The sequence below is a fragment of the Apus apus genome, chromosome 2 (assembly GCF_020740795.1).
Source record: "Apus apus isolate bApuApu2 chromosome 2, bApuApu2.pri.cur, whole genome shotgun sequence".
NCBI lineage: Eukaryota > Metazoa > Chordata > Aves > Apodiformes > Apodidae > Apus > Apus apus.
The window spans coordinates 8,262,058-8,284,091 of NC_067283.1; the positions used below are offsets into that span (position 1 = coordinate 8,262,058).

Sequence of the window (22,034 nt, forward strand, 5' to 3'; positions counted from 1 at the left end):
TGAGCACTCCCAGCCATCCTGCAGGCACCTTGCCTTTCCTTCTTTCACTGCTGGACTCCTCCTCAAGTGGCTGCAGATCCACTGATGCTCTCCAAACACAATTTAATACATTCTACCTTTTTTTTTGTTAAATTTTTATTCCTTATTCCAGGATTTCTAGGACCTACATAAACTCAGATTGCAATTAGCATTGTCCTCTCATTTATCCTGATTCTGCCAAACTCTGAGGAACTCCTTAGGTTCTTCTCCTGACTATTTGCAGATACACTGACCTGTGTTGTGCAACTCTGAACTCCAGCACTGATCCTTCCACGAGTCACAGTGACCTCCAATAGCCTCGTATCACATTATCTTTTCCACCAAAGCTGGAGTCTTTGGTGGCATCATTTTGATAGCCATAAACAGGTGGCTGGAAACAAAGCTGCTGCCTCTTTCTTTTACTGATAGCTATGAAGGTTGGTTCATCCCACCAATTCCTTCTCCAGCCACAGGATCATTCTTTGTTTAGTGATTATTCTTTCAACTCTGAGGATGACAGGGTAGTCCTCAGCTCCCACCACCTGTTTCATTACTCTTCCACCTTGGGGACAATTGCCCATTGCAGCTGAGCAACTCTGGGTAGATCTGCTTCCTGAACCTGATCTGCTTCCTGTTCACACAGGCCCCAAAAAGGCAAATGGGATGAGGGACCCACATTTACTCAGTCAGATTTAACCTTCAATTTAAGCTGCTGTGGAATCACACAACAGTTACTTTTTGCCCCCTGAGTCAGAGCACTGAGTTGTTGTTACATGCAGCTTTGTCCTTCATTGGCCCAAAGCAGGGGATTTCTGGAAACTGACCTTTACGGTTTGGGTAGAATTCATTTGTCTAAATACAGAGATCTGCATGAGCAAAAAGACAAGAAGAGCCATAAAGACCTAAGAAGTGCCCTGCTGAGCCTCTGCTCCATCATTCAGCAGGCCCAGCAGCTGATGGTATCTCAGGACTGTGTGTGAGCTGGCTGCTTTCCACAGTCCAGTCCTTTCATATTTCACCCCCAGCTACAATAAAAATATGATAGACATTTGAGATTATATCCCTATTCCCTTAGGATCTGTTAATGACTCGTGAGTTTGTTCAATCCCTTTTTGCACCTTCTGATACCAGCTGCTTCCATACGTCTCCTGGAGTAAAAACTCCCAGAAATTCCCTACCTGCTGCATAAGAAAAGTATTATTTTATTTTTTTTTACCAGCATTAAATTGATTTCCTATTCTTTTAAAGGAGGGGCTCTTCTGTTCTAGTGCTGTGAGATTCAGTCAGTAATAGTCAACTTGAACTGGCTTGATCTGTTTGGATCACATGCAGAATATTTTGATTACATGCTCAGTGTAGCTCTCTACAGTATAAAACCCTGTTCCAAAAGACTTCCAGCCTGATGTCCCCCCAAATTGCGATCCGAGATAACCCACCATCCCTGTCAAGATCCTAAACAACATTCTAGTATTACTGTATTAATGCATTGTCTTTCCAGCAACAGGAACATGCAAACAGGCTGTCTCATAACATCAGTCAAGTGCTAAAGCCTCACATCTGTCACCTGTGCTGGGTACCTGTAACTCTGAATGAACCTCAAACTAATCTGCATAATTCCTGCTTCTCCTGGCAGAGACATACTGCTGGAATATATAATGCAGCCGGCACAGATATAGAAATGTAGGGTGGACTCATTGCTATTTACCTCAGTAAAGGAAAACCTGCCAAGCAGAAGGTTTACCCAAGTTATCAGAATTGTTTTTCAATGAGTTTTCTCCTGTCATGAAAAGCGTTTGGAAATAATAGAGGGGTTTGTGTTTCAGGTTCCAGAACAATGTCAGAAGCAAATGAAACCATTATTTCATAGAGCTGCAACAAGCTGTAAGCAGGCATAGTTTAAAATATACTGAAAAGCTTAGCAGGGGAAAATAAAAGGAAAAACAAACAGTTTGAACGTGTAATACAGTGCTGATAAATCTGATAAATTGTGGAGAAGAATTAATCAGAAAAGAAATGGAAGGAAAGGAACATGCAGTAAGAACAATGTGTTAGCTTATGAGAAATAAAAATGTTTGTTTCTTTGCTGTAGGTGTTTGCATTATCCATAAGTCTCCCAGTACAACCAAATTCTTGCTGGTTCATTGAGATATATTGACATGTGCAGAGCAGAAAGCTGGAGTGTTAGATAAACACTAAGCCAAAGAAGGACCCAGAAGAGGCTGAGCAACAGTGTTCCTGTTGACTGTCCATGAAGAAGAAGGAGCCACAAAGGTGGGCCAGAGCAGGCAGGGCTCAGCCAGTCCCCAGAAAGGTCTGATATCACAGGAGAGGTTCAGCAGAGTTTCAGCTCTTGTTTTAGTCCCAACTATTCAAGAGACAGAGTAGAGGAGCTTCCACTAGCCAGTTCCCTTGGTGCAGTGCTACTGTGTCACACCATATGGACCATCCTTCTGCTTTCCTTTGTAATATGCTGTTCAACCATCTCCTGCAGTGAAGACTTCTCATGTGCCTCGGGGTTCCTGTACAAAAAGAAGACACAGACCTTTCCAGGAAATGCTTGCTCACCATATGTGGTGTCTGATTTCCTCCTGCTGAGTCTCTTCTATCTCTGGTTGAAAGTTCTAGTCACCCAATGAACGTCAATCATCGCATTCACCTGGGAGCTCTGTGTTAAAGACAGTTTTCCAATATATCCTCCCCTTTGTAAATAATTCAGTGAAATAAGCATTTGTAAGAGAGTAGCAAAAGACAGCAGTTAGATGCTGTTAGTTGTGTTTTTCGAGAACAGGAATAGATCAGTTCTTCCAGCAGAGTAAACAGGATTTGTCATACTTGTGCCAGCCAGATTCAAACCATTTCTAAAGGCTTTATTCCAACTGCCCCAAGCTGTGTATGTGTATTTTTTTGCTTTGCAAGTGGGAATTGACGTTTTAGCCAAGGAACCCTCCTTGCTGCCTGTCTCCCTGCCTTCCCACAGCTGGAAGGTGTCTGCTTCCCTCAGAGCAAGAAGCACTAACCTTCAAAACTTCCTCCACTTTTCAGAGAGCTTTTTGTTTGCCTCAGGTTACTGTTAAAGGGCAACTCTCTGTTTCACTGGCAGTTAATTTCACAGGGGCTTGCCAGCACTGAGCAATTTAAAATGCAACACATGAATGGTAACACAATCCTTAAATTTGCTGTTTACAGAACGAAGAGCCAATATTTTCCAAGGATGGCCGGAAGTTTTTCTTTGTCCGAGCCATTCCCCAGGGAGGACGCGGGAAGTTCTACCACATCGCTATGTCATCATCACAGGTGACTCACTCACTGCTGCTGCTTTGGGTCTCACCTGAAGCAGAAAGCAATAAAAAGTCCTATCTGTGCTTGTACTGGTGAGAATGGAAGGTGCAAAAGCAGAATGTGGGTCATGGAAATAAAGGAGAACCTTTGATGATGGTTTACTGGGCATAGAATAACATGAATTGCCAAATGAGATACTTGTTGGAAAAAAGTCAGCTGTCTCTTCCCAAACAATATAATTGCTTTGCTTTTGTTTTTCAAAGCCTTCCTCATATGTAAATAAGTAAATCCCTGCACTGCCATTAAGGATTAATCAAAAGCTTGTGGGCATGCTGGATTAGAGGAAGGGGTTTGAAGCTTTTCTGTGCTGAATTCATCCTATTATCTCCAGTGGAGTTATGGTTAAGATGATCCTGACTCCCTATTATATTTCTATGCCTGGAAAAAGGGTGGGGGGGGGTGGGTGGAGGTGAGGGGGTGTAGGAAATTGCAGATGCAGGGTTTGTTTTTAATAGGCAATGGAGTCAAAAGAACTCCCTTTTTCAGAAGAGAAGCTTTGCTCAGATGTCTTCTTTTAAGAATAAAGAAGTCTTCTTTCCTTTCTGGCAGCCCAACAGCAGCAGTGACAACTTAAAGTCTATTACATCTGGTGATTGGGATGTGACAAAGATATTGGCATATGATGAGAAAAGGCATAAAATGTAAGTAACAAAGTGACAGATCAGTCTTCCTTTACTTAGCCCAGGACTATAGGGTTAGTTAAAAAGGTGTTGTGTGTAAATCTGAAATGTATGAGCACAGGGAGATAGAGATAAGAGAGCAGGAGTTATCTCAATTTTTACTTAACCTCCCATGCCTTTACATATATTTTGTCTTATTTTGATTTTCTCTGTATAGTTCACACCTCTCTTTGGATAACTATTAAATACATTTCTGTAAATGACTGATTTCTCCTGCTGCAAGTTCTGATATTAATCTCTAAAGGAAATAACTCTATTTTCATTAATCATCTAGATAGTTTTAGAAAGAACCCCTTATTGACCTGCAAAAATACTAATGCATTAGAAAAGAAGTATTTAGTTAGTATACCAAAATAAACCAACCCCTCTTCACACTTTTCCTTTATTCTTGTAAAATAACTGCTGTAAATGCTTACTTTTAAAACCACATTTCAAGAAATTATATAAGGAAATGTTTGGAAGGCTTTTGGGAATCAAATGCCATATAGATTCCTTTCCAGGCAAAGTTTCAGGTGGATGCAAGGCTCTCACCTCTCAGTTTCTTCAGCTCACTGAACAACTGAGTAAAAAGTCTCTGAAATATGATAAATGTTGAATGATCATTAAGAAGAAGATGCTCCTTCAATGTTTTGAATGCCCTCGATGAACAACAAAGTCCATATGAGATGAGTCTTTGGCACTTGACAGAGCAAAGTAACAAACTAACCCCAAAGTCTAATTTGCATTTTAACCAGTCAGTCAAGCGGAAAATACCACACACAATATGTGCATCAAAATGTACATCACGGCAAGAGCAGCTTATTGGAGACCAGCAGTGCTGAAAATCCTGCCTGATGTGTTACCCCACAAACGCCACATTTGCTCCTGTGCTCTGTCATTATTCACACAAAATGCTCTGAGAGATCAGCCTGGACCCTGCACGGTGGTCTGAGGTTGGCCACCTCCAGCAGCACTCCTCTGTTACCTCCAGAAGCTGTGACCACACAACAGGGCTTTCACTGTCTGGCTAGGAAAGGAGTTCACCACAATCTCAGCAGTAAACAAGGGGCAATGAAGTACTCTTCAACTTCATACTGTCTTGTCTGAAAGTCCAATGCCTTTTTTCAAAGAGGACGTTTGGTGGGTTTATCATCAGACCCCTGTTAGCTATATATTTGGGCAAAGAATAGGAAGTAAAAACTGATTCTAGAGGAAAAAGGAAGCTGTTTGAAGGATCCTTTTTGATCTGCTGATGTGACCAGTCTAGGATCCAAACACTTCCATGCTTGGTTTAACTGCAGAGCAGCCTGTGACGTACTTGCTGGAGCCTCTGCCATGATGTGTCCCTTTTTCTATTTTTCTAATTCAGTTTAAGCTTTCCTTGCCTTTACAGGATGAGGTGAATGGCAATGTGAATGAAGATGATGATGTATGAGATACTTGTAAACACCCTTCTAATGATACAATTGCCTTTTGTTTCTCCCCCCCCCAGTTATTTCCACAGCACAGAAGATTTGCCAAGAAGGCGACATTTATACAGGTATGTGCTTTGCTGATTTCTCATACAGAACTGAACAATTTTTCAATCTTACTTGAATCATTACATGAGTGATTGAAATAGAAGCAGCTTCTTATGAGTTCGTCCGTAATGGCATTGATCTTGTGATCTGTCACTGGGACAGACAAAGCAGCACAATAGAGAACAAAATGCTTGACATTTGGAAAAGTTTTATCTTTAGCAATTTCCTCATTTTATTGCAAATTTTAAATTGGTCTCAAGATTGATAAACTGTAACAAAACTTTCCAAAGGGACTCGGTAACACTTAAAATAATTCAGAATTACATAAACTAAGGGTATAAACTCTTTCCATGAAAGAGTTTCCATGAAAATCTGATAACACCTCACCTCTTCAGGAAATTGAAAAGAAAAAACATGTTATGTTTGCAAATGCTTTTCTGCAACTCCAGATGACTTTAATACCCTCCCTAACTGTATGATGAGTAAAGGCTGCTTTATTGGAAGATACTAGTAGTGTAGCTCTTACAAAGTATAGTGGGAGGAGATTACAAAGGGAAGGAACCCCAAACTTTTAAATAAACATTTTGGAATCATTATTCTATTTGTCCTATTTTTCTTTTCAATCACCCTGCTGTCCTCTTAGTACCTGCAATGAAGGGCAGAGTTGGTGATAACATCGGTTGTTAAGGGACACTCGGTGCATTTTCCTTCCAAAAATGATGTCATACGTTTCTTTCCTCAGTGGGAGGGAAACTAGAGGAAACTAAATTACCTGCAATTGATTAATTTTTTCCTTTCAAGACTTTTATGCCTGCTCACTACACTCCATAGTTTTCTGAGAGCAGCTCAGCTCAGTGTTTATTTTCTTGAAGAAAAAAACCCAATCAAAACTATATTGACCTTTCATTTCTGTTGAAACAGGAATAGAATCTCATTTTAAAAGCTGAGTCCAGGCTCAGCTGCTCAAGAGCTGCCAACATAAGTCAGAGCTTCCCACCCCTCACATGGCATGCAGCTCATCCTGGTGCCTCATTAACCTCACCTTCCCACATAGGGAAAAGAGATGCCCAAAATGTCAACCTCCTTGACCTTACTTTGATTACAGTGATCTTGGCCTCACTTCAGGTATTTCCTTTGTGCGGGGTAGTTTGACTGTGTCTTGTCCCAGCCCAAGGGTGTCAGCTCTTCAGCACTCTTGGCACATCTTCAGTGACAGAACTCCATTGAAGCTCTAACAGCTTATATTGGATGAAGATTTGCTTGGGTTTGGGTTTTGTTTTGGTTTTGTTTTCTTTTCTTTTCTTTTGGTTTTGTTTGGTTTGGTGTTGTTTTTTTTTCCTTTTTTGTCTCTATTTAGTAGCTTTAAAAAAGACTGAAGTCAGAGACATGGTCTGAGCCTAAACAGGAATCCAAGAGCTACTCAGAGTCTGTGTGGTTCAAAACAGATTGCTCAGCCTCATCTGAAGAAGAGAAGGCTCTGGGGGGACCTTATAGCAGCCTTCCAGTGCCTGAAGGGACCTACAGGAAAGCTGAGGAGGAGCTTTTAAGAAGGGCTTGTAGTGAGAGGACAAGGGGCAATGGATCCAAACTGGAAATGGGGAGATTTAGGTTAGACATTAGGAGGAAATTCTTTAGTGTGAAGGTGGTGAGACAGTGGAACAGGTTGCCCAGGGTAGTTATGGAAGCCCGATCCCTTGGAGTGTTCAAGGCCAGGCTGGATGGGGCCCTGAGCAACCTGATCTAGTAGGAGGTGTCTCTGCCCATGAAGGGTGGTTGGAACTAGATGATCTTTAAGGTCCCTTCTGATTCAAACCATTTGATGATGATGATATCTGCCTTGAAACAGTAGCAAAAAGCACTCATCTGCTTTACAGTAATGCTGGAAACACCTATTAGCTAGTATTCTATATAGTATGCTATAGTAGTGGCAAATGTTATGTATTAAGAATTGCAAATAACATGTAATTAATTCTTCAACACGTGGTAGACTCTTACAAAGAATATGGAAAGGCCGTAGTGCCTTCTTCAAAAATAGATCCCCAAATACAGTCTTTTCTTTCTGCTTAGATGTTATGAGAGCTACTATTTAAACCCCCAAAAAGACCTTTGGCCCCTGAGGCAGCTGCTGGCAGATCAGACCAGTGTGGCAACCAGTATGAAACGTACAGAAAGCAATTCCAGCTCTTTATTGTCTGTTGTAGTAAAAGTAGGTGTAGAAGTACTGCTCCATTGTTTCATGCCCTCATTCACTGAATAATGACTTCCTCTTGTGGAACTGCAACCATCATTTTCTTTTAAAAACTATACCTTCCTTCATAACCATCTGACCTTGCAGCTGAAGACATCAGTATCCTTTTCTATATTCTACTGCTATTTAAACTCAACCAAATGGAAATGCTTTGCCTCTTACTAATGTTGGACACCTTGTTTTTATTCTTTTATGCTACAGTACAGTAAGCTTCAAGTAATGTTACTTCCAGACAACATTTTCCCAGTGACCTTCATGGGCTTTTATTAACTTTTTCAGTGCAAACACAAACGGGAACTTCAACAGGCAGTGTCTGTCCTGTGATCTGATTGAGAACTGTACTTATTTCAGTGCATCCTTCAGTCACAATCTGGAATACTTCCTACTCACATGTGAAGGTATGTTGGATTTTGTTACTGCAATTGTTGTGCCTAAGGATAGGATTTAGAGCCAGCATCGATATCTTTAGATATCCTGTGTACCTGCAGGCAGCTTTGAAAGACTGGCCATAAATGTCTGGGTCACTTTGCTTTTAACGCTTTACTCTTGACATTTTTCTTTTGTGTATTTTTATTTTTAACTAGACAGCAGATGCATGCAACCAATATCTGACTATTGAAAACAGAACTACGTTCCTCTAGCAACTCCAAGCATCCTTAAGTTAAAGTAAAAGCAAAACCTACAGGATATAAAACACCAGAAAGTTTTTTGGGAGATAAGCCAGAGAGGTGGGGTTAACCGTGGGCGACTGGGAGTGAGCTCCAAATGCATCAACTCATACCAATACTGTGAGCAGGGGGATTCAAAGTAAGTTACAATGAAAAGAAAGATTAACAAGAAAAAGCAGTTTGCAGAAAGCTACCCAATGGGCAGTGTGAATACAGAGTATCTAATGTTTCACTGCTTGTTCATCATAAACCTACCTTAACTTGGAGTAATGTACTCCAAGAGAGACTTTCTGTATTGAAAACACCTTAGAGTATCAAAAAGGCTGTCCCAGGTTGAACCAGGATAGGAGAAGTTAGCTTTGTCCAGCTCTGTTAAGAGCAAATGCAGAACTCCATAGCATTTAATACTAAGTAATTTAATTCTGCTTTCCTAAAATACACTTGCAATGCACACACACACCAGTCATCTGCTGCTGTGATCGAAGCTGCTCAAAATTCTGCACTCTGCCCTAAAACAAGTATTGCAAAGCAGCAAGCCAGCAAGAAATAACTTATTTTAAGGAGAAAACAAACATGTGACGTAAAGAAAAGTGTATGCTGGCTGTCACAGAGCAGGTAAGTACTTTGCAGAATGTCAGCAGTCTGGTTGGCAGTGCAGAGGCTGCCCCTTCTCTGACTGGCCGGTAATCCTTGGTACCAGAAGCTGCTTGTGGTGAAGACCAAGGATGAAAAACAAGTATTTGAGATGGTAAAATGGGAAATAACCAGGATAATCAAGATAAAGTGGAGAAGTAGAATGGTTGGCGTAATAACAAATAAAACATCTGGACATGGACATTTGTTAAAACATGTACTGCCCCAAGAAGGAAAGGTAGACTATATTTGGGGGGCATTTATAGGTATTCTAAAAAAAACACCTGGCAATAGAGTACAGAGAAGCAGCATTCACAGTACCATGGGCTCATTAACTTAACGGACTACAAGTAAATTCTTTGAGTTATGGCAGACATAGAGGTGTTATTTCCCAATAAACATTTAGTTCTGTAGTAGATGTTAGTATGTTTCTGAAGTTTGTCTCTTTAAAAGAAAAACCCTGTGTATTTTTCTTCTTGTTTTCATTTCAAGAAAAGCTGTGAACAGCTACTGGAGACAGTGTCCATTTCCTTTGTACCAAGATAATTGTTTTTACCATAATTAAAAGCATTTGTGAATAACAAGATTAAGTTTTCTAAAGGGTATCATCAGCAGTTATGAGGTCATACGTTTGTATTACATTATACCTCGTTCACAAGAAAACCTGCAGTGATACCTGAAGAGATTGAGTTTTATTAGTGTGTGCATAAATCCAACTACACAAGATAATGACTTTGCATAGCAAACTGTGGGCCAGATTTGCAGCTGCTATAAACAAAACCTCTGTTATAAGGTCATTATAGCTAGATCTGTTTACATCTGATTTTTTTTTTTTTTTTTCTCCATTTTCATTATACAGGACTAAATTCCCAAACTGTAATCTCAGTGTAGCACAAATCTAGCACAGCTTGAGCTATGGCACCGTTGTCAATGTCACCTTTGCAGAATTTGTACGCATGAAAAAATACAGAGATCGTGGTAGGATTTCCATTTTCAATGATTTTATAAAATTAACAGTCTGTTATATTTGGTGGAGTTGCTTCTTATTTCCATAACTGAAAGTGAGAAGTCTTTCAACTTCTTGCTTTCAAGCAGTTTATAGAAACATTTCTTTTCACCACTTTTAGAGTAGGATCCATCTGACTTCAGGTATCTGCTATGGGTACATTTATAGCACAGACAACTCCTGTCACAGCTGATGGGGGTCAGGTCAGTGGAAACATCTCTCTGGCTGAAATGCTGACTTCTGGATAAAAGTAACCATCCTGTCAGACTTTGATCATACAGCTAAGGTAGAGCTGTTGAGGTTTGATAGAAAAATCACTTGGATCCGCTTACAGAAGATTTCCTTCTCCACAGCTCCTCAGGTTGTTTAGCTAGAGCTTGGCCTTGCCTCATTTTCTCAGGGTGTTATTTTATTTCTCATAAGCAGTTATACTCTAGTATCTTCTTGATTAGCAGGAAATCCTACTTAATCATACCCACGTAAAATGCATAGCTGGAGAAGCTACTTGAATGAGAACGTATCAAGGAGCCCTGCTTATCTTGCAGTTGATCAAGCAGGTGGAGCAGCATCAGCCCACCTGAGTGGACAACTGTTTGTCTTACAACCTCTGCTACCCAAGGAATTCTGCCAAGAGGTTTCTGTCATCTCTGCTTGCCCAAAAAAGTCACAGTTGGAGTCGATGTTAATGACCAGACAGTGGGAGACAGTACCTGTTGCTGCCTGGTGCTTTCTTCTCCATCTGCATTATATGAAAGCACCCAGGTCTTGCTGTATACTCTGTGACTGCTTACAAGGTGTGTGTTTGTATCAGTAACTAATGTATGTCAGACCCATATGTGTCTTCAAAGGTAGCTAAACATAAAATATTTTACTCCAACCGAGACTGTAATAATTTCAAAAATTTCATTTTCTCAGCTGTCTCCAGGACAAATTCATGGGCAAATATTTATGGCTTGAAAACAATCTCTGTACTGACACTGAGACTATCCCCCACCATAGCTCATGCCCCCACCATGCCCCTTTTATTGACTTGTGTTTTATCTTCTGCTGCAGACTTCACTGAGTTTAGAGACACAGACATGACTGTGGCTCAGCTTAACCTCTCTGAAATAGGTGGCCAGGTTTGTAAGATTTGATTAAACAACCAATGTTTGTAAAGCACTCTGTGATACTTCAAAGAAAGGCAATGGAAAGGAAATTATATATATATATTAAAACAACAAGAAAAGTCTGGCATTGCTCATTTGATCCCAAAGGTCAAGATTGGATTGGTACTTTAGAGGCAGCCTCTAAGTGCCTTAAAGGACTTTTTTGCTGTCCTGCAGACTGTGCTTAATACCAGTGCTACCTGGCACAGACTAAAAGGAGAATAGTTTGCTATAATAAAAGGTAACTTCACTTTCAAGAGGACAATGTAATGCTTACTGTCAGGAGGCAACATTCATTGCAATCACTCAGTCCCAGAAGGCTAGTTTCCTTATTTTTCATCTAATTCTCTATGCTTGTGATTGAATGACTGTACCTGGGCCTAAGGAAACTTGATGCTTTGCAGACTGCTGTTAGATTATATCCTCTAGACAATGTTGAAAAGGCAATATCTGCTGGAGCAAGGTCACTCCTGTTGTCATTTTCATCATAAAATATGAGCTTACACTTCTGTCTCCTCTCATAAACCAGCACAGGTACTGCCACGGATTTCCTCTAAGATAAACAGAAAGAAGATCTGAATTAAGGGGTTTTGTTACTTTATACATAATTTGAGGATGGGGTTTTGTCATCTGAAATGGGATGTAAAATACAATTGCAGAACAAAAAGGGTAAGAAATGACAAGTTTTGACTGTGGAAAGCAAGTTATTCCTGTTTCTTTAGCAGGGTTCAGACACGTTCGGTGCAAGGCTGAACACTGAGCCAGTAAAGCACTTAAGCCCATTTTTAGGTGATAGCTCCTTCTCCTCTGAAGGATGAAGCCTTATCAGTGGCTACCACTGTAGTCAGCTCTGTAGTGGTTTAATATTTCCATTTTAATAGGGTGCACCTTGTCTTCAATGACTCCTTCCCTCACTCCCTAGTGTAACCTGCCAGCACTATTAAAACTTGAGTCCTAATGAGGCTGTTCTTGGGGGAAGAAAGGATGTGCAACCATTTCTGGTGTACTCTGGCATTCTGGGTAGCAGGTTTGGTTACAACATCTTCACTTATTAAAAATCTGCAAAGTCATTGAGACTTTTGCTTGAACACACAGAACTGGCAAATTTTTTCTGGATCCTGGAGTTCAAGTCCCTGCTATTGCAGACAGTGACTTTGTAGCATCCTTCACGGTAGTTGGTCAGTCTCCATTAACTGACCTCAGCCATAAGCTGATCTGGGCCAGCTCAATGCTCTTGGGGAGGTGTGAGGCTCCCCACCCAGGATTAATGCCTTCCAGCTCTGAGACAGGAGGAATAGTGAGGAAGGCCTCTGGTACATGCATACATTACTGCAATGAATGCCATTTTGATGTGATGAAAATTATGAGGGGGGAAAGGGAGGAGAAAAGGGGTGTCCATGGGATGCCTACCATCCTCCTAATTACAGTTCTCCAGAATAATGCATTGTCAGGAAAGGATTAATCACTTTTAGGGATGACATGAAGAAAACTGGTAGTTGCATAGAGGGAAGAGAACTGTAACGTGGACTAAGAGAAAACCATTGTTGCTGGTGATTGAGAAGTGCCTTTGCCACGTTGTCCTTTCATTCATTGACCAGCTTGGGAAAAATCAGCTTTCACTTTGAGAAGAGACAATTGTATAACAGAACAGGGAACATTACCTTCTTCTATAGGACTCAAGTCCTTCCTCCTTTTCCAGAAACAGTAAGACTGTTTTACTTCAAACTACCATAAAATCACTGAAGTTTATCCTAGCTCTTTGAGGATTTTCTCTGCTGGAACCTGTGTCCATAGATGACTGGTCTTCCTTACTCCCAGTATTATGCAGTTCAAATGACTTTAAAGCCATCTCTCTTTTTGGAGAAAAGAAGATAGACTCTTCTAACAAAAATGTTAAAGTATTATCACCTAATTTAGATGTCCTCTCTAGCACCGTGGTTATCAATAGCATGGCCTAGATGCTGTAGATCAGAAATCATAGGTAACAGGAATGAAGCAATTTCTGTCTTTCCTAGCAGACGGCTGTAGAGTAAAAGGATGTATTGTAACTGAGCTGTGCTTAATGAAATACCTAAAGGACCATCAGGAAAGATATTTATCTGGGTATACATCTGCCTTTCTCCAGTGATGTCCCCTGAGCCAGCAGCCATAATGACAACAGGAGCTGCACTCCTGGCCCTACAGTGCTGATGAATACCAACAGGCCTGGGAAATCACTAAAAATAGGTTTTATCTCTTCTAGCTCCTGCCAGATAAAATCCTGGTTCAATCCACAAACAAGAGAACAAATGGTGCAAAGACACAGAGCAGGAAAATTTTGCAGTGTAAGGATCTCCTTTGAGAGTGATTCATACTAATGAAGAAGCAATGCAACCAAATTAGGGCTAATCTGAGTCAAGTTCCTCATACTATTGTGCATGGAATTCTGTCTGTGTATTGATGAGTTTTAAGGAAAAGACCTGCAAGTTTATTCTTTATAGAGGCAGCATGTAGCTGTAAACTCCTTAGCACCTTAAACCATTTCCTGAGAAATCAATTATCTTCTTTCTTCCCTCTTGGTGGAATATAAAAACACCATCTGGACATGGGAACACTTAGATGCATTATGTGCTCCTTTCACTTACTAGCTTTATTCTGAGTATTTTAAAAAGTCCCTTTATTCTACTTTTTATTATTACTTTACATTTATTTTATTTTCCAGATTTTTGTCACCAAAGACTTTCACTCCTAGTTTTAATCAAATCATCTGACTCTGTTTTGTGGTGGGTTTTCCTGACCTCTCTTAATCACATTTCTAACACCACAGAGTCATGATTTAGCAAGGTTCATCCTTCCAGTATGAAGAGATCTAAAACCATGTTTTGGAACCATTTAAAAAAATCTAGATTTTTCTGCCCTCTCATGTGGTTGCAGCACAAGCTCCTGCCCACAAAGCTGAAACCAGTCTGAAATGCATGGTTACACTTCTGGAGGATACCATATGCACATAAATGTTTAGTGTAATAAAGTCTAAGTTACAAAAGACATTAAGTGAAATCATTACTTCATAATGAGGTCTGCTTTAGGAGAACACATTAGCTCACTGTTTATGCTTGTTTGGACCAGGATTCTAAACAGGGCTCATATCTTTGATCAGTGCAATCTTTCTCAGCCCAGTTGGTACCTGCTAACTAGCACCTCTCCTGCTTTCTTTTAACAAAAGGCTTTTTACAAGCCAAGACTCCTGTGCAAAAGAACTGTTGAAGGAGGCTGGAGGTGGTCAGAAAAGTCAAAAAACTGGGTCGTTAATGCTGCCTCATATGCTTCAAAACCCAGTGCTGTACAGCAGGAGATAAGCTCAACCAACAGTTGGGTGGATGGGAATATCCTTTGACACAGCAGCATCCAGCACCATTGCCATTGGCATCCTTCAGCTCAAGGTTTTGGGTTTTTTTAATGTGAATAAACATAAAATTCTGGGCATCTTTTCCAGTATTCTGTCCATACTTAGATGCCATTACTGCATAAAGATTTTGTCTTTTTTTCACAGGAGATACATATTTTGGAAAACCTCTAGCATTTTCTTCTCTTATGGGATTACCAGCTGATTTGGGTAGCTTTGAATGTGTTCCAATGAAAAGCTAAATTAAAACCAATAAAGTGTTTGCATTTGTTGATGAATTTCACTGCAATGAAGTAACTTATTTTTTTGGCCATCTTCTCATGGATTCAGTTGGTTTCATCTCCAAGTTTTACAATGCTGAGTTTAGAGAACTTTTTTCCTTGCAAATCTCATAAAATTCTAGAGGTATGTTTTTTAATCAACAAACATCTTCATAAACATGTACTAGTTTTAGCATAGCACTCATGAGACATTTTTGTCTGTAATATTCATAGCAAAAAAACCCAGAGGCTTCTACTGCTAGGGACTTACTTCCTTAATAAAAGTGTCTGAATCCTTTCTGCCTCAGTAAAGAAGATAATGACATTTGTCTTTCACTGTGACTGAATAAAACCACATTTTTCTTCAGCCTCTCCATTAATATGAAGGAGCCATGGGATCATCACAGAGGCATTATTGGCAGTAATTTCAACATCTATGTCATGTTGATAAGGAGGAGCTTGATATTAGTTAATATCTCAGGAGAATTATGTCTTGAGATTTATCACGATACAGGGAAGGGAGAATAGAAGCTTTATTGTTGGTAAAACAAATAATTCACTAAGTGTTTAATTTGAGTAATGGAAAGAGCCCTTTGCAACCTGTCCCCAGCTGATCATTTTAATGCTTTTAGCAACTGGGGAGCAGAGGTACAGCAAGAATTAATGGTTTGCCTATGGCCACATTTTGGGTCAAGTATCATGACCCGCATTTCCTTCCTCATATTGCAAGACAGCACTTCAAGGAAAAGGACCACTGGCTGCTGGAAAAGACCAGAAATGTGTCTGGCTCTGTATTCTGTCTCCATCAGTGGATGGTGCATAATTACCCTCTTCAGGATCTTTGCGATAATGTACCCATCAGGGACATGTCTGCCCAGCTTCTGCAATAAGAGGTTGGCTCATGCCTTCAGGCAGGAGAATAATGAACCTCTTTCTACACCTTTCTCAGTTCCTGCATTTAATCAGACCTTTTAACCTGTGCCATTTGGGCCAGATCTACTATCCCTGGAAAGTAATGGAAAACCTGGAGACAAGGATTCTTTATACTAACTATGCAGCAGCAGATGCAAGGAGCCATAAAACAGCGGAAGATGTCTACCATTCAACAGCACAAGTTCATAAAACAACATTTGTCTACAAAATCTAACTACATTACTCATGGATTGCCTTACATATCACATGGAAATCTGGCACATCACAGTCTCATCAGCAGCATTCCTGGAACCAATTTGTTCTTTGCAGTTGTTATGCTCAGGTTAACACCAGTGCAAAAAATAAAGGAAGTACACAACTTGAATCTTCCCTGGATACATTTGACTGTGAACCATAAACCAACTTAATATTTAGGCAAATATATCTGGAAAAAATGAGGTAGATTACTGTTATTTCTTGCCATTCTCTAACAAAATAATCAAGTTATTTGTTGAGTACTGTTAGTACTGTTTCTAAATTCAGTGTTGAACGTGGACACCTACATATATTTACAAACAGGTTATTTTTGTAATAACTGTTTTAATGTGTTGGCCTGGGTTTAGACATGGAAAGTTGAAAAACATTTGGTAACACTGGTCCAAGAAGTCCAAGAAGATGCAGAATGCTGGTTGGGACACACGGGTTTGACTTTTTTCTCTGTCACAATCTCCTTTAGCTAACTCAAGCAAGTCTTCTAATTCCATCTTCCTAGAGGAGTGAAAATAAAAACCAAACTGACTGCAATGCTCAGACATGCAGTGACAATAAGGGGCATAGAGGCTCCTAGATGGATAAATTACCAGGGCGGTTTTGAAAGATTTGGTGAATCTTCAGTCTATACGTTGCAGAGAAACCTTCCTAGCAGGAACCCAGCTATTAATATGCAGGAGAGCACTCCTGTAACAAAACCAGCATGTGAAATTATTAACTCATCCTGGAGTGAAGTGTTAACAAGGCTTGGTTGCTCAGGCTTGCTGTTAGCTCACAGCACCGCGCGGTTTTGTCTCGATAGCAATTCAAGAACAAGTCTGTAATTACATTACAGGCCTTAATAAATTCTGGGTCTGCTCTTCCCAGGTACTGACTGCTTTTAACATCCCTGGCTGCAGCAGGAGCTGGAGGTACCCAGAGCAGCAGAAGAGCCCCTCAATGTGTGGTGGGATGGGATTCCAGCAAAACCAGCCTCCCATGGCACCGTAGCATTGCTCTGGGCCTTTAGGGATCTCTGGAACCAGAGGTTGGATTTTGAGTTAGAGCAGGAGTAAAACAGTTATGAAAAATATAATCACCCATTTTGGTTTAAATCACGTCATTATGTATTAGTTTTTATAGCACTGTGAGTCTGTTAGGAACTGGGAGTGCAGCTGCAAGGGAGAAGAGCATCCTGTGGCTTTTTTTGTCTGGAGAGGCCTTAGATGTGTGTGTGTGTGTGAAGTTTGCTCCTTGTGGGTGGTGTGGAAGTATTGATCTTATAAGTAGGATTTGACCAAGGAAAAATGTATTTGCTTGTCAAACTCTGCAGGGATAGTGTTTCCTTGGGAGTGTTTTCTGTCAATAAGACTCAGGTTAAAATGGCATAAGTTCTTTTTCTTGTCTTTAAGAGAAGCTGAAGTTCCCTTTTATATTCTCCAGGTAGTCATTTCGTGTGGATTGGGGCACCTCTGGCAGATGGCTGGGGAAAGCTTGCTGCTGTGGGCACAAGTATCTCACTCCAGAGCCTAAAACAAGCATTAAACACACAGAGGGGACATACCTACATTTAATCCCTGCTTAAATGTGGTTACATAGACTGCCTGGTGCCTGGCAATATTTCTGAAACATGTGGGTTTAGTGTCAACTAATATCATAAAACTACCTGTCATGGTAATGGCAAAGCATCTTAGAGAGTTTTCAAAGCACTTCTTACTGAAATTCAGGTTAATGTTTTCTAAGTGCAGCTGGTCCTGCTAAGAGGGCCAAAGCTTGGCAATTCAGATGACCTTTGGTGAGGATCACAATAAATTATGTCATTGAGGTAGTTTAAAGAGACTTAATTAGATGTTGAAATAACTACTAGCACTGACAAGGAGTTCTATTAACCAAGTCAAGAGCCTATAGATAGAGAAGTGCAGCAGGTGGGCACTGGTTTATACAAATGTGTAGCCGTGTCAACAGCTCTAAAGCCAAGACCTTTAAAACAACCAGGGCTGAGAGCCAACTTTAAATAGTTCCCTTATCACAGGTGCCACAAGCAATAGCTCCCAGAGGGTGACCAGGAAGAGGAGACTCATGGGAAGGTGGTTTCTACCTCCTGTCCTCACTGATTGTGCCTCTCTGTGCTTTACCTTGCCTTGCTGTGAAGTGCAATAACCTCCTATAAAGCACTTTATAACATTTTTTATCAGTACATCTTGGAAAGCCACAGCACTGTGTGTCTACAAGGACTGGAAGACAGTGTCAGTGCTGCCACCAAAAGAGGCAGCTCCACCCTCTGTCCACCTGGGGGGCTTTTTCACCAGTCTGCTACCCATGCCACAAATAGACTAGCTCTCAGCTAGTCTATAGATAGAAAATCTAGCTAGCTAGGAAAATTAAATGCAGTATTTTTTTTTTTTTAATTTTTTTTTTTTTTTTTTTCCTGGCATCAGCTTTAGAAGCTGTTCTGCTGTGTTGCTGGATGGTTGTACAAACACTTGGGACTGCATAAGGGAGCTGGGAAATGCTGGGGTGAGACCAAGTGGCCAAGGTAGGCATGGAAGTGGATAGTTCTAGTTTAATTTTTTAGGGAACCACAGAGCAAGAATTTGGGAGTATTTTACGAGGCATCTGATGACTGCAGCTTATTACTGCTGCACTCCAGAGTAGAGTGGTATCTATATTCTCTATTGCTTAAAAATAAATTATGGTTTTCATCTGCTGGCCCAGACTTACATTATTTTCCATCACAGTAAGTGTTACAATATGCTTCAACAGAAAGTTTTGCTACTTACTGCCCTTTGTGAAGCTCATGGGAGTTCAGATTTTCTGAGCTGTCCTTGGCCTGGATCTGGGGTCTACAGCAAGGGGTAGAAAGCCAGTGTTTCACACCCTGTACTGTGGGGGTCTGAACATGGTGTTGTCTATCTAGGTAAAGGAAGACAGGCAATCCCTAAGAGTATAATATCATTGTGTTACTGCACAAGCTAGACATCCTAGCCAAAATATCTGGCTAACAAAATCCAGGATGCAGAAGAAGCATGGAGGTAACTCTGAACTGCAGCTAAACATCCTGTGATGTGATAACTGCCTTTAGGGACATGGGTGCAGGTGCCCATCCAGCCTAATGCTGAATGCTAAATGAGGAAGCAGCCATGCTCATGCCTGGAAAGCAATTCCAGGGGCTGCTCACATATTAGGTCACTGGGTGACTGTTATCTGTTGTGACCAGGATGGTTTCCTATACAAGGATGATTACAACCACGCTTGGTTTTTTGTATACCCAATAGTGGGAGGCTGTAATTAGTGCTTCCAGGCAAACTGTGACCTTTTGGAACTTTTCCTGAGGCTTGTGAAGCTTAAATTAGTTTCTGCTGTTTGAAAGCATGCACAGACTTAATCTCTGGGTCCTATTTATATTATAATTACTATATAATTCATATTTCCATTCACTTGACTCCTTTCTTACTTAACAGCCAAGGCTGGCTCTTGTTTCTCAACTCCTTTGTGTGCAGGTCACGGGTCAGAAACCCCGTGGGTAAAGGCAGGATGGGGAGAGTACACTCTCTCTTCCTCACATGCTTGTACGACTCCAAAATAGCAGACTGATATGAAAAGTAACTCTGCAGAAACAGAAGGTACCACAAGAACTTCTTCTCCAGGAAAAGAGAGGATGGCATTAGTGGTTTGGAATTGAAACTTCTTTTCTATCAGATGTTACCAATGGGATTGTTAATGTAGACTGAGATGAACTAAAACAGTGTCTTCCGTGGATGTTCCAGTCACATTTTGTCTTCCTTTAATCAGACCATTCATTTATGTCCTACAATATTTCGCTGCACAGTTATACATCTTTAATGCAGTGTAAAGTACCCATAAATACTCAGTGACATAGCATAAGTAGAAAAAAATATGCATTAATATTTAATAATAAAATTAATAGAAAACAAATGGGATTTCCATTGCACAGGGGAAATAAAGTTTGTGAAATTCAAGTGAAACTCCTGTCCCCTTAAAAATACATCAGTCTGCACAGCACTACATGTTCCTTGCTTTTATATATTTTGATCCTGTTTTCATTTTGATTCTTGCTTGTGGATGTAAACTGTCTGGCATTGCCCAGAGGAAGGTGATCTATCAGCAGCTTCCAGCCAGGGTTCTTGTCATTCAGTCACTCCGTACATATAAAATTTTATCTGAGCTCCACTCCTAGGAGATAAATGACCATGACAACAGGATTCAAATAATGAAGCTTCACAAATCAGGCAGTGGCCTCCTGCATGTTGAGACTAGGGTGCATGTGTGTTATTTCCAGCTATATGAGCGACCTTGGTTGAACTCATTATTCTGCAGTGGATAGTACAGATGTTACCATCCCTCAAGATTTAAAGTGTCCTCTAAGGAAAACTGCTTCTTTCACCTTGTTTGTCAGCTGGACCAGCTGTAAGGTTTATTGCTAGCTTTTGTTTCCTGTTTGCATCATAGTTGTTTAGCTCTTTACTAACACAGTCAGTACATTAAGGATATATTCAAACATGAGAGCTCATGAGAGGAAAACAGCTGAACAACAAATCCAAAGCAATGTTTTTGTATGTGTGTGGTTGGGTTTGTTTTTTTTAAGTTAATACCTAGCATCAGTTACTATTTAACTAGCTAGGATATGATTATTTTGTTGCAAGAAAAATTTACTTATGGAAAATAATAAATTAAATTTATCTAAATCAATTTATACTAGGTTTTTCATAGAATCATAGAATCACAGAATGGTTTGGGTTGGAAGGGACCTTAAAGATTATCTAGTTCCAACCCCTCTGCTTGGGCAGGGACACCTCCTGCTGTATCAGATTGCTCAAGGCCCCATCCTACCTGGCCTTGAACACCTTCAGGGAGAGGACATCCACACCTCCTTAGGCAAGCTCTTCCAGCATCTCACCACCCTCACAGGGAAGAACTTTTTCCTAATGTCTCACCTGAATCATCCCTGTTTAATCTTCAGGCAATTGCCCCTTGTCCTCTCACTACACACCCGTGTAAAAAGCCCTACCCCAGCTTTCTTGTAGGCCCTCTTCAGGTATTTGAAAGTTGCTATAAGGTCACCATGGAGCCTCCTCTTCTCTAGGCTTAACAACCCCAACTTCCTCAGCCTATCTACATAGGGGAGATGCTCCCACCATCTGATCATATTTGTTTTTAATGGAACACAAAAAGATGCCACAATTACAAGGAAATATCCTTTTCCTTTAAATATATCAGCAGTATGTTTATTAGAGGAACTGGGAGAAACAACAGGGATAGGAATGCTCTTCCTCCCCTTCCACAACTCTACTAGGACATGGCTACACAGGCTTTTGTGATACCTGTTATTCAAGGAATCACATCATGGGAAAATTCAGGTTGGGAGGAATCTTAGGAGGTCTCTAGCACAACCTCCTGCTCCAAGCAGTGTTAAGGATCAGACCAGATTGATCAGGGTTTTGTCTAGTCTTTTCTTAAAAGCCTCCAAGGATGGAGAGTGCACAACCTCCCTGAACGTTCTGAGTAATCCAGAGACTTTCCAAGGCAGGCAGGGAATACAGAAAATGTCAGGCATGTTTCTTCTCAGATGCTGTTTCTTTTAGGATTCACTTGTACTAATCCAATAAGAAACAAACATGTTTTTAAGATGGGGACAAATGTAAAACTTTTACTTCCACCTGTTTGCAAAGTTTGCAGAAAGCCTGGGTTAATTGAAAGAGGCTAAATTAATGAGTGATTAAATTAGAAATAGCAGGAAATAGAACAGAAATTGGAAAAAGAGAGTCGAGTGTGGGGATTTCTCTGTTCAAATTTGTTCTTCCAACCATAGATCTGAACCATCATCCTAGAACAAAATACCTTAGCCTTTTGGGGAAGTCAGTGATCCCCACATGACCTGGAGTGGTTCCCTCCTACCACTGGTACTTACGTCTCCAGTTACACAGTCACAGTGCACTATTAGATTCAGGAACTCTGCAAGCAAATTCTCCTG

At 40.5% G+C, this 22,034-nt stretch overlaps 1 protein-coding gene across 4 annotated transcripts in view; it reads left to right on the top strand.

Annotated features, from left to right (window-relative positions):
• Positions 1-22,034, top strand: part of DPP6 (dipeptidyl peptidase like 6) — a 560,172-nt gene that overhangs the window by 516,084 nt on the left and 22,054 nt on the right. For all 4 annotated transcript variants that reach the window (XM_051611181.1, XM_051611183.1, XM_051611180.1 and 1 more), the window contains exons 13-16: positions 3,205-3,312; positions 3,907-3,998; positions 5,509-5,556; positions 8,064-8,182. In XM_051611181.1, coding sequence (XP_051467141.1) covers positions 3,205-3,312; positions 3,907-3,998; positions 5,509-5,556; positions 8,064-8,182 — 367 coding nt within the window. The remainder of the gene's footprint in view (positions 1-3,204; positions 3,313-3,906; positions 3,999-5,508; positions 5,557-8,063; positions 8,183-22,034) is intronic.